General features: G+C 41.8%; 3 protein-coding genes across 3 annotated transcripts; 1 reads left to right on the plus strand and 2 right to left on the minus strand.

Annotated features, from left to right (window-relative positions):
* Positions 1-2,258: 2,258 nt before the first annotated feature.
* LOC114663566 (histone H2A-like) lies at positions 2,259-2,757 on the minus strand. The gene has a single exon (XM_028817381.2). The coding sequence runs from the start codon at positions 2,691-2,693 to the stop codon at positions 2,307-2,309; it is 387 nt and encodes a 128-aa protein (XP_028673214.1). The 5' UTR covers positions 2,694-2,757; the 3' UTR covers positions 2,259-2,306.
* Positions 2,758-4,407: 1,650 nt separating this feature from the next.
* Positions 4,408-4,847, plus strand: LOC114663570 (histone H2B 5-like). The gene has a single exon (XM_028817386.2). The coding sequence runs from the start codon at positions 4,423-4,425 to the stop codon at positions 4,798-4,800; it is 378 nt and encodes a 125-aa protein (XP_028673219.1). The 5' UTR covers positions 4,408-4,422; the 3' UTR covers positions 4,801-4,847.
* A 748-nt stretch (positions 4,848-5,595) lies between these two features.
* Positions 5,596-5,973, minus strand: LOC114663572 (histone H4). The gene has a single exon (XM_028817388.2). The coding sequence runs from the start codon at positions 5,954-5,956 to the stop codon at positions 5,645-5,647; it is 312 nt and encodes a 103-aa protein (XP_028673221.1). The 5' UTR covers positions 5,957-5,973; the 3' UTR covers positions 5,596-5,644.
* Positions 5,974-12,481: the final 6,508 nt, after the last annotated feature.

A 12,481-nucleotide genomic window follows, 5' to 3' on the forward strand; every position in this document is an offset into this window, starting at 1 on the left:
AGGGAGAGAAAGGCCCCAAAACATTTAAACGATTATGTAGTTGACTTTGAAGAAGATTCACTTAATATCATAATCGACTACTGCTATGGGATGATACGTGGTACTCCCCAAACTTACAGAGAGGCCATAATTCTTCTGAATTACACAGGTGGGTACGTGCAATGGAGGAAGAACTCCACTCGCTTAAAGAAAATGACACATTCGAGTCGACCACCTGACCTGAAGGTAGAGATGCAGTGAGGGGTAGATGGGTTTATGACATAAATGGACAGGGGGCAAAAATCTTTAAGGCAAGGTATGTTGCAAAAGGCTACAGTCCAGTAGAGGAAATAGATTATCAAAAAACGTTCTCTCCTACTGCCAGCATCACATCAGTATGAGCATTAATGCAGTTAGCAGTACAGAATGACCTTACAGTTCACTACAATGGACGTTAAAACAGCATACTTGCATGCCCCAAATAGATGCTGAAATGTACTTGGAACAACCTGAAGGATTCATGATTGAACCCAAGACTGGAGAAAAACACATGTACAGGTTAAAGAAATCTCTCTACAGTCTGAAAACAGTCTGGCAGAAACTGATACAAGGTTCTGCATGCTCCCCTAGTACAAACAAAAAAAGTCCAGAGAATCAAGCCGATTATTTTGTGTATACAAAACAAACTGGAAATGAATTAATCATATTGATCATTTGAGTTGATGATTTGATTATAGCAGCACGTAATAATGAACTACTTAGTGAATTCAAAGAGAACATGAAATGTCAGTTCAGCATGAAACATTTAGGAAAAATGTCATAGTTCCTGAACATTCATTTTGAGCAAAAACACGAAGAGATCAAGATGAATCAGAAGAACTGTGCTTTGAAGGTTTGGTATGAGCAATCGCAAGCTAAGATTTACCCCAAGTGAGCTGAAGATAGATGATGACGTCAATCACAAGGAATACCTAGAAATTGTGGGGTGCCTAATACAGTATATGCCATTGTGTATACCAGACCTGACATGTGCTGAAGAGTCAGTAGGACTTCACAGTCATTAGCAAATCCCCAGACAGGAGATCTAATCGCTGCTAAACATGTGCTGAGGTATCTAAAGGGCCCTATAGACTATGAACTTTGCTTCAGGAGATCTGAAGAGGACTTGGGTCTAATTGCTCTTAGTGACTCTGATTGGGCATCTGATACAGCAAGCAGGCGCAGCACTACTGGTTATTGGTTCAGTCTGACCAATCAAGGCCCTGTTATCTCTTGGAAGTCCAAGAAGCAGACCACTATAGCACTGTCCACATGTGAGTCTGAATACATAGGGTTAACATCCACAACCCAAGAAAGCATTTCTTTAAACCAGCTGTTAAATGGTATGGACAGGAAAAATTACAGCCATACAAAAATCAGTGGTGACAACCAGGGAGCAATTAAGTAAGAACCCAGTGAAGAGACAAAGGTGGTGTTGGCGTCGGCAACCACTTTCTTCAAAACAAGATCAACGAAGGGAAAATAGAAATTGTCGATTGTTCATCTAAGAACATGGTTTTAGATATTCTGTCAAAACCTGCAACAAAGGTTAAAAAATTGCCAAATTTAAGAGTTCTTTGGGAATGTAAAGATAGACAGAATATATGCTGTTTTGTGTAAAATCTCCTTTGCTGTCAATAATTCAATGACGTTGTTTTTTTCCACGTATATGATGAGAGCAAGTGAGGATGTTGGATTATGCTTTCACATGACTTATTGGCTGACCTGTGCAGGGTTTTTATTTTGGTCCGACCACGAAATACCGAAGTATTGTTAAACACGTGTTTGTGAATTGTAAAAGAAATAAACGAGGTTCTCACAAAAACATCCTCCGCATCTCTGCTAAATATGGAAAACCCAACAGCGCGTTTGTATTTCTAAATGACACCTCAGCGTGCCAGCTAATCGACAAGCATTTCGAGGCGGGCTGCTGTCTTATTCAAGTATGTAGGAATTTTACAGACAAACTGTTAAGGAACAGAGGAAATGGGAGTGCGAACAAAAGGTTTCACGAGTTATTTTGTGTTACTGGTGTGTACCGAATGTTCCTCTATACTCGTGCTGTAAAGCTAAATCAGCAGGACCTTCCTATCGAGCCCTCGCACGGGTTCCATAAAAAAAGAACCTTTAATAATCAAGTTAAACCCGCGTAATGAGATACCAAGAATTAGCATATGAAAACTTGTCGTTTGATTCAGGGGGAAACTCTCAAAGGATAAAGGCTCCAGTGTGAAAAGATGGGTGGCTCTGAAAAGAGCCGTTGGTGTTGATGAGCGTATCGCCGTTGCTTACTTGCTCTTAGCTGGTTTCTCGGTCTTCTTGGGCAGAAGCACGGCCTGAATGTTAGGCAGCACACCACCCTGGGCGATGGTCACGCCACCCAGCAACTTATTGAGCTCCTCGTCGTTACGGACTGCTAGTTGTAAGTGGCGGGGGATGATTCTGGTTTTCTTGTTGTCGCGGGCAGCATTTCCGGCCAGCTCGAGAATTTCAGCGGTCAGATACTCGAGCACAGCAGCTAAGTAGACAGGAGCACCGGCGCCAACACGCTCGGCATAGTTGCCTTTCCGCAAGAGCCTGTGAACACGGCCGACTGGGAATTGTAAACCAGCTCGGGAAGAGCGAGTCTTAGCCTTCGCGCGTGTCTTACCACCAGTCTTTCCTCTTCCAGACATTTTGAAACACCCAAAACAGTTTACTGCAATAAAATGGTCCAAATCGCCGGCGTTTTTCGTTTATAAAGGAGCTCTTAGGGTGTGACGACCTGAACTAACTAATTGCTGATTTGCTTGTATTTTTACGTCACTCGGCTGACAACGAATCCGAAGCACGTGGCGCCTCCTAATAGCTATTGCTGCAGACTGAAGTAAAGTGGGCGTGGCATATAATTTTCGACTTCCGCCACAGCTCAGATAAACAGTAGAGTACATATTTTTGTTTTTTATTGTGTAATAATAATAATAATACATTTTATTTATATAGCGCCTTTCCCATGCTCAAGGCACTTACAGAATATAATAAAGAACGGCAGAATATACAGTATATAGCATTGTACAAACCAGATAAATAAATAAAGAAGATTAAGACAGTAAATTCTGAAAAAAACAGACAACATAACTGATGGTCTAGCACACACATACAGGTTACATTGGCATCTTGACAGAGAAGTAAACTGAGAGAAAGGTAATAAAGTCAAGTAGAGCTAAAAGCCTTCCTGAACAGATGAGTTTTGAGTTGTTTTTTAAAAGAATTCATGGAGTCAGCTGACCTGATTCATTTCGGTAGGTCATTCCAGAATCTGGGTGCTATACCGCTGAAGGCCTTGTCACCCATGGAGTGTAGATTAGTGAGGGGCACAACAAGATTACCAGAATCAGAGGACCTTAGCGGGCGGGCAGGCACATAGTGATGGAGGAGGTCACTGATGTAGTTTGGTGCGAGGTTATTTAAAGCTTTGTAGGTTATTAGTAGGATTTTATATTCGATTCTGTAGGACACAGGGAGCCAGTGAAGACGGAGCAGGATGGGTGTGATGTGCTCGCTGCTGCTGGTTCGAGTAAGGACTCTTGCAGCTGAGTTTTGAATAAGCTGAAGCTGTGATATAAGATTAGAAGGGGCACCTGCCAGTAGGGAATTACAATAATCGATGCGGGATGTGATAAAAGCATGGAAAGTTTCTCAGCATTAGAGAATGTATTTACATAAGCATTTTTATTTGCTTCTATAAAGTACGCCTCTCTTCCTGGATTCCCTTTCTCAATTTCAATACTCTTATTTGTTCTTTCTTTTTACATATAATTTCTTTGTACGGACTAGTTTTGACGTTTGAATTCTGTTTTGACAGACACGTTGGCCGTTTAAAATGCTTCGTTATTCAAGGTGATATATGGGGTAAAAAGATGAAGCCTTTAAGCACACATTGAATCCCCACGTGAGCGATTTTCTGATCTCACACTGTAGAACTCAAAACAAATTCAGCTCTTTAGATGAAGCTCTCGTCTCTTTTACAAAGTACAATACGAACCGGCAAGTAGAGCGCTTGTAACTTCAGTAAACAAGTTGTTTTTCTTGCATTTTCACACAGTAAAGTGTTGCTCCAAATGATTGGCACTGCCTTCTCATGCTGCTGTCCCCTTCATTCCTAAATGGGATACTGCATCATATATGACAGGGGAAAAAACAACACCTTGAAATGCAGCATAAAAAACAGAAAACGCAATGCAAAACTGCGCGCCCGAGTTTTTTCATGTTGGTTAATGCAACGGTTGTGCCAGAAAGGAGGGAAACAACTGCGATCTTGTCATTGGTCCCTACGTGTATCCCCGTGGCGCGTCTAATTTGCATGTCTCGCTATAAAGATAGAAACCCAGGGAGTTACGTCATTCAACTGTTCAGTGAATAGCAATGCCTGAGCCGAAAGCAGCCCCTGCCCCGAAGAAGGGCTCTAAGAAGACCGTTTCTAAGAACCAGGCGAAGGCTGGGAAGAAGCGTAGAAAGTCTAGGAAGGAAAGTTATTCCATCTACGTGTACAAGGTGATGAAGCAAGTTCACCCTGATACTGGTATCTCTTCTAAGGCGATGGGAATCATGAATTCATTTGTGAATGACATCTTTGAACGCATCGCCGGTGAGGCCTCCCGTCTAGCGCACTACAACAAGCGCTCGACTATTTCTTCCCGGGAAATCCAAACTGCTGTGAGGCTTCTGCTACCGGGAGAGCTTGCAAAGCACGCCGTGTCCGAGGGTACCAAGGCAGTCACCAAGTATACCAGCTCGAAGTAAAGTGCAGGAGACTCATGTTCAAAACCAACGGCTCTTTTCAGAGCCACTTACCTAATCTAAAAAGAGCTCCATTTACTTAATCTGTTGTGGCGTGGATACTGGTTCTTTTTCACATACGCTTATGTGCTTCGCCTGCGTTATTGGGTCCTTATGTCCCTTCCCTAGGTTACAGCCGGTAGTGCTCCACCGTCTCAAAAATGTACATCTCTATTTAGGCGCCACTTGACCTAGTGAGACTTCACGAAAGCAATCCCATAGGCTCGCAATGGCCATATTGAATTCGCCCGATTAGACCTGTCGGCTATCCTTTCTAACCCCGTTCGTCGGTTAGCTAAGACGCTTGAAAGATGTTGTGCTTTTGCATGAAACAAGTCTACTTACCACCGTCCAGTATTTAAAACGTGCAATAAAAGCTCAAGCGTATGTAAACCAAATACAAAGGCTCTTTAGAGCCGTCCACGTTTTTACTTTGTGCTCTGCCTGCATTATTCGGTCCTTAACGTTCCTTCCCTAGTTTACAGCCGGCAGTGTTCCAGTGTCTCAATGTACATATCTGGGCGACGCTTGACCTAGTGAGACTTTACTGACCCAAAGAATTGCTTTCGGCATGGCCATATTAAATTTGCCCGATTACAGGCGACATGTCCGCCATCCTTTCGTCGGTTAGTAAAGACACTTGAAAAGGTTTGCGTACAATAGCAGTACATGTATGCGTTCAATGTTTTTTTATAAGCCAGTTAAAAACCGCTTTGCATATAAGACAAGGAAAGCTCTCAAAATGAAAACGTGGGCGGCTCTAAAAAGAGCCTTTGGGTTATTTGGTTTACAACGTCTCGATTGCTGCTTAACCTCCGAAACCATACAGAGTGCGCCCCTGTCTCTTCAATGCGTACACCACATCCATGGCAGTTACTGTCTTTCTTTTGGCGTGCTCTGTGTAAGTGACCGCATCCCGGATAACATTCTCCAGGAATACTTTAAGCACGCCGCGAGTCTCTTCGTAAATCAAACCAGAAATTCGCTTCACTCCACCACGTCGAGCCAGACGGCGTATCGCGGGCTTGGTAATGCCCTGGATGTTGTCACGCAACACCTTTCGATGACGCTTTGCGCCACCCTTACCAAGTCCTTTACCTCCTTTGCCTCTTCCAGACATCTTCCTCTAATTTTAGAATTAACGGTTTCTTTTTCGAGTCGGTCCATCGCCTGATATGAGCACTAAGACGACCTGCTTGAACACAGCAGAGGAAACTTCTGCGCGGGCTTTTCGCAAACCGCGTTTTGAATTCGCTTATCAGCTTCCGAGCTCAAGTCCCTTGTTCAAAACAACCAATCCGTCACGAGTAATCGTGCATCAACGGGCCTTCGGGAAGCTGCTAAATAAATTTTTCACTCACGCTTTCTTGAACGTTCCCTCTTTTTCGTCATCTCCTTACTTATTTCATCAGTTCGTATAAGCAGTGCGTTCGGATTGATTTAAATTGTGCACTTTTTAAATGTCCGTTTGTTTTCAATAGCAAAAATGTCCTCTTGCCCTTTTAAATTACCAAATGGCAGGTTATTTGATTATACAAACAAGTCTAGCTTTTATTATTATAATCTTTACTTTATTATCATTAATTTACTTTTTAATGTCCTCCTGATCATAGTTTTAGAAAGGTTAGGTAAGTCATGAAAAAGTCAGTGACAACAATAAATTGTTCATCAAATGCCTGATGTCAAAGATTATTGGCATTAACTCGATGCGAGGGCTAATGGCCTGAGAGACACTTTTGCAAAATTCTTCTGTTCTATGACAGTTTTATAATTTATCTGCATCGATTTGTAGATGTAAATAGAAATGGAACATATGCTGCTCATCACGTTTTGAGTAAGTGAGTGACAATTTAAAATATGCCAGCTGCTTGTATATGAGTGAATTATAATTAAGAGATCATTCAATAAACTACTTGCTGCATACTTTATTATTAAATATTTAGCAATGCACTGGAGAGGTCATGTCTATCAGCATCAAATAAACTTTAAGCACAGCATTAATTGGCACAGTTCTAGTTGGTAGAAGCTTCTGTGACATTGACACCCAGTGTCCATGGAACTCCTTTGGTTTTGTATCTCAAACCCCAAGACTCCCACCCTACATCTCTATAAGATCCACAGTTACTCTCTATGATAATCCAAACTGAATGCCTTGGTGACGTTCACTTCAGTGCATACATCAATACATACATTGAGGCTTCATTCAGGATGCCACATGAATAAAGCACACCAAGCAGTAGAAAGGTAATAAGCCTTAAGCCATAAACATTCTGCCGTGTATTTAGTGAAAGCTCAAAGAAAAAGCAAGATTCATATGCAGAGTTAGAAAGCACAGCCTTTGATTCTCAGTGGAACATAACCTTGAGGTTATTATAATGATTCTGTAACATTCTGTTTTTTGAGAAGTTGAAGTGTCAAGGCACACTCTGTTAACAGGGGTGAGAACAAGTAAGCCAGGTGCTCATTTTACATGAAAAGGGAGGAGGAGCAGACATCGGCACTCACATTCTGAGAAAGGCTGAATGAATTTATCAGAGACTAATTTGAAAGAGATGCACTAATATTTGTAGCAAATCTTGTACATTATGTGATCGTTCCATCTACGCAGAGAAGCCATGTGTTTTCAGGTGAAACAGAAGTGTTGGTAACGTTACCTGTAAAATACAGCTTTGGAAGACCACCTGTGGAAGATTGGCATATCTTCAGATTTCTCAGGCAGAGTCCCGTACGATAGCACATTATTTATCATATTTGTATTTTTAGAGTAACATGAGAATCTACAGGTGAAATCCAATGCTTTCTTATAACCTTCATACTTGAAGCACAAGCAGATTATTAGCAAGTCACTGATGGCCAAGCAGTGAGCTGAAAGTGGTGATTGAATTGGCATTCTTGGTGATAAAGGTCGATCACCTCAGCCAATACACCACACTGCTTACCAGTAGATGTGCTGCATATTCTTATGCCAGAAGAAGCAAAAACTCCGCAGGCAAAGCCAGCAAAGACAACAAAACCCTTCTATAATAACACCAGAAGGTGCTCTGATTTTTTTCCTTGATGAAAATGGCTCGTAGTCATTCATTTTGTCTAACAGTATATATGTGAGCTCCTGTAGCATTTGCTGTATATTTCTAAGATTTTTACTGTAAGTACCAGACAGTCACTCTCACATTTCAACAATAGGTAGAATGCTGTGTAACAGACTACAAAAGATACACTGTTTTTCTCTGTAAGGTTTTTCATTTTCTCGAGGTGAAATTAGTCTTTGACAGGCAATTTCTCCATCCATCCAATTAGCTCATTTATTCACTTCTCCATTAATGGTTCACTTTGTTTTCTAAACGTTTACTAAAACCTTAACCCTCTTAAGCCCTACTTGGACAGCAAGTAATTTAAAAGTAGCAATTTATTCGTGAAAGACTGTACACACCATCTCTATCTATCTATCTATCTATCTATCTATCTATCTATCTATCTATCTATCTATCTATCTATCTATCTATCATTGATTCATTTTAACGTATTTGTTGTTTTTGTGTTTCTGTATCTAGTTTCACTATTTACCATCTCTAAGTGCAAGTTGGCGATACAACTTCAGTCTTATCTTTGGCCTGAACGAAGGTACTGAAGAACAAGACTGGTGAAACGTTTATTAACTAGGCAAGAGCAAATTAAAAAAAAGACAATAAGTGCTTTTTTTGGGATGTCCACAAGAGGGCAGCAGAAGACCAACAAAACAGAATCCTTGTGTAAGTTTTCCTTTCCCCTTTAGGCCTGGTCAAATAGGAGGCAGCTGCCACAGTCACACATGTGACGTAAGTGAAACATCTTAATCGAATGAAAGCGATGTTTCTTAGTTCCATAGTGGAAACAAGTTCAGAGTGTATGACTCCTCAAAAACAGATTTCCAACATATTAAGGTGGGCCGTAATCAGCTTGGTCATTCTTGATAAGGCAGTAGAACATCAACAGAACATCACCATCTTGTCTCTGATGCTCACGGCATGGAGCTTTCATGTTTTCTCCGTGTGTATGTGGGTTTCCTGCCACTACAGTCCAAAGACAAATAGAACAAATGATTGAAACGAATTGGTGTTGCTTAATTAGTGAAAATAAAAAAGTGAGAGGATGCCTGAGGAGTGGAGAAGAAGTGTACTGGTGCCGATTTTAAGAATAAATGGGATGTGCAGATCTGTAATAACTAGAAGGGAATAAAATTGATGAGGCAGAGTAACAGGGATTGTGGAAGAGAGGTGAAAAAGAGAGTGCAGGCAGGGTGGAATGGGTGGAGAAGAGTGTCGGGAGTAATTTGTGACAGACAGGTATCAGCAAGAGTGAAAGGGAAGGTCTACAGGACGGTAATGAGACCAGCTTTGTTATATGAGTTGGAGATGGTGGCACTGATCAAAAAAACAGGAGACAGAGCTGGAGGTGACAGTTAAAGATGTTAAGATTTGCATTGGGTTTGTCGAGGATGGACAGGATTAGACATGAGTACATTAGAGGGTCAGCTCAGGTTGGACGGTTTGGAGACAAAGTCAGAGAGGCGAGATTCCATTTGTTTGGATATGTGCAGAGGAGAGATGCTGGGCATATTGGGAAAAGGATGTTAATGATAGAGCTGCCAGGAAAGAGGAAAAGAGGAAGGCCTAAAAGAAGGTTTATGGATGTGGTGAGAGAGGACATGCAGGTGATGGGTGTGACAGTACAAGATGCAGAAGACAAGAAGATATGGAACAAGATGATCCGCTGTGGTGACCCCTAACGGAAGCAGCCGAAAGAAGAAGAACAAGGTTTTGCTTAATTGGTTGGCCCAGGTGTATGTTTGGTGACGGACTACTAGAATAGACTTCGGCTGCCTCACAACCCTACCCTGACTAAATGGGTCATGAAAATAGATAGATGATTTTCCCCTCACAGAGATTTACGTTGGAAATGGTTTCCAGCATGAAGCATTCGGGAAAGAAAGTAAAAGCTTTGAAAATAACTTTTCTTGTGATTTAAACAGTCCATTCGATTGATTTGCCCATCAGGTCGTGTTTTCTAGGTCGTGGCATTGTAATATTTATGTGTCAACAAAATATTAATACATATATGTGCAGTTTTGTTTTAAGATATGTCATTGAAATGTATTATTATTATAAGGCATTGTTTAGACACCTATGTCATAAGAAAAGGGACCTAGATTGTTTTTTTTGTTTTAGAGTTAATACAGAGCACGGATGCCCTGGATGTAAGAGCTGTGATAAATAAAGTTCCCCTGCATTTTTAAAAAAACGTCTCGCCATCATTTCATTTTGCACAATTTGTGAAAATAAGACATGGTGCCAAAATAGAGGACAGTCATGGATTTTACTAGAGTTACCTCGCCATGAATTGACTAGGATTCTCTTAACCTGCTGGGAGAATAGAAAAAGTTCAGACAACACGTGGAGCGGATGTTTTCTGGCCCGCTAAAAGGCAAAGACGAGAGTGAGAAATACAGCTACCTGCTCCTGTGGACTGGGGTAAAAGGAAAAGACATTTTCAACATTTTCAATTTTAGAGTAGTAGATGCCCGTTCAGGATATTGAGCTATAAAGCTTACGCTGACAACTTTTAACACCCTGTTTGGATGCTATCGTTTCCTGCGCTTACCGTTTGGCCTCATCTCTGCCCAGGATGAATTTCAGAGAAAAATAGATGAGAGATGTCAAGGCCTCAATGGAGTGGTTACCATCGTGGACGACATGCTCCCCTATGGTGCAACCCGCAAAGAGCATGACCAGAACCTCCGTGCCATACTACAACATTCACGGGAGAAAGGAGTCCGTCTCAATGCTGAGAAACTCACCATTGGAGCCACTGAGGTCCGCTACTTTGGTCATCGCCTCTCTGCTGATGGCATCAAACCAGACCCAGTGAAAATCTCCACTATCAAGATGATGAAGCCACCAAAGAATTGGGCAGAACTGGAGACAGTGCTAGGCATGGCAAATTATCTCGCCAAGTTTGCACCTAATCTGTTTGAGGTCAGTGCGCCAATGCGTCATCTCTTGAAGAGTCAAGCAAATTGTTATGGGATGAGCAGCATGATGCAGCATTTCAGAAAATGAAAGACATCATTACTAGAGAACTAGGACCAGTTCTTGCCTATTTCAACCTTGAGAAAGACCTCTACTTGCAAATAGATGCATCAAAATATGGGCTTGGTGCTGTACTGCTACAAGAAGGCACACCCATCAGCTATGCTTCCAAGTCGCTCACAGACAGTGAGATAAATTATGCCCAGATTGAAAAGGAAATGTATGAAATTCTCTTTGGGTTCAGGCATTTTCACCAAAATGCATATGGTCGTCGAGTTTGTGTGGAGTCCAACCACAAGCCGTTGGAGTCAATCTTAAGAAAACCATTAGCCACAGCCCCACCAAGGCTGCAGAGAATGATCTTTCAACTGCAGAGATATGACTTCCACACTGTTCACCAACCAGGAAAAGACATTCCTGTTGCCGACACACTCTCAAGACAGTCCATTACCTCCCATGACAGCAGACTCCGTGAAGGGATGGATGTGCACGTCCACAAAGTTTTCAACAGTTTGCCAGTGAGTGACACCAGATTAAAGGAGATACAAGTTGAAACTGAGAAAGATGAACATCTTAGTGCTCTGACAACAGCCATTCACAATGGATGGCCTGAGCAGAGGAGAAAGTGCCCCCAGAGCATCTTGCAGTTCTGGAATCACCGAGATGAGTTGTCCAAAATCAATGAAATTGTCTTTACAGGAGAAACAATGGTCATTCCTACAAATCTCAGAGAACAAATGCTAATGAAGATCAATGCAAGTCACATGGGCATGGAAAAATGCAAACAAAGAGCATGTGATATAATATTCTGGCCTGGAATATCAAAGCAAATAGAGACAATTGTAGCAAAGTGTCAAATCTGTCTGGAACATCATCCATCGAACACCAAAGAGCGTCACCGCATCCCAGACAGGCCATGGCAAGTTGTAGGTACAGACATATTCACAGGGAACAGTGCAAACTACCTCGTAACTGTTGACTACTATAGCAGATATTTTGAATCAGACAAACTTCACACCACCACATCAGCAACTATGATACGCAAGCTCAAAGCAGCCTTTGCCAGACATGGCATTGCAGAGATATTAATATCAGACAATGGACCCCATTACATGTCAAAGGAGATTGAATCATTTGCCAAGTCGTGGGAATTCTCACACATCACCTCAAGTCCACACTACCCACAGAGTAATGGTCTTGCTGAAAGAACTGTGCAGACAGCCAAAGCACTTTTGGACAACGCTTATGCAGATGGAGAAGACCCATATCTCAGTCTGCTTGAATATCGTAACATGCCAGTGGACAATTTTAAGTCCCCAGCACAGCTGTTGATGAGCCGAAGACTTTGCTCAATTCTGCTAACAACAAGCAAGCAATTACAACCACAAGTTGTTAGCCATAATGGAGAATTCATAAGAAGGAGCCAAAGGCAACATCACCAAAAGGTTTACTACGACAGATCATCCAAGCCACTGCCACCACTCAATGCTGGAGCAACTGTCAGACTTCAAGAACAGGGATATTGGAAACCAGTGGTTGTCATCCAACCAGCTGGAACTGATCAATCATATATCCTCTGC

The sequence above is a fragment of the Erpetoichthys calabaricus genome, chromosome 13 (genome assembly GCF_900747795.2).
Source record: "Erpetoichthys calabaricus chromosome 13, fErpCal1.3, whole genome shotgun sequence".
Lineage (NCBI taxonomy): Eukaryota > Metazoa > Chordata > Cladistia > Polypteriformes > Polypteridae > Erpetoichthys > Erpetoichthys calabaricus.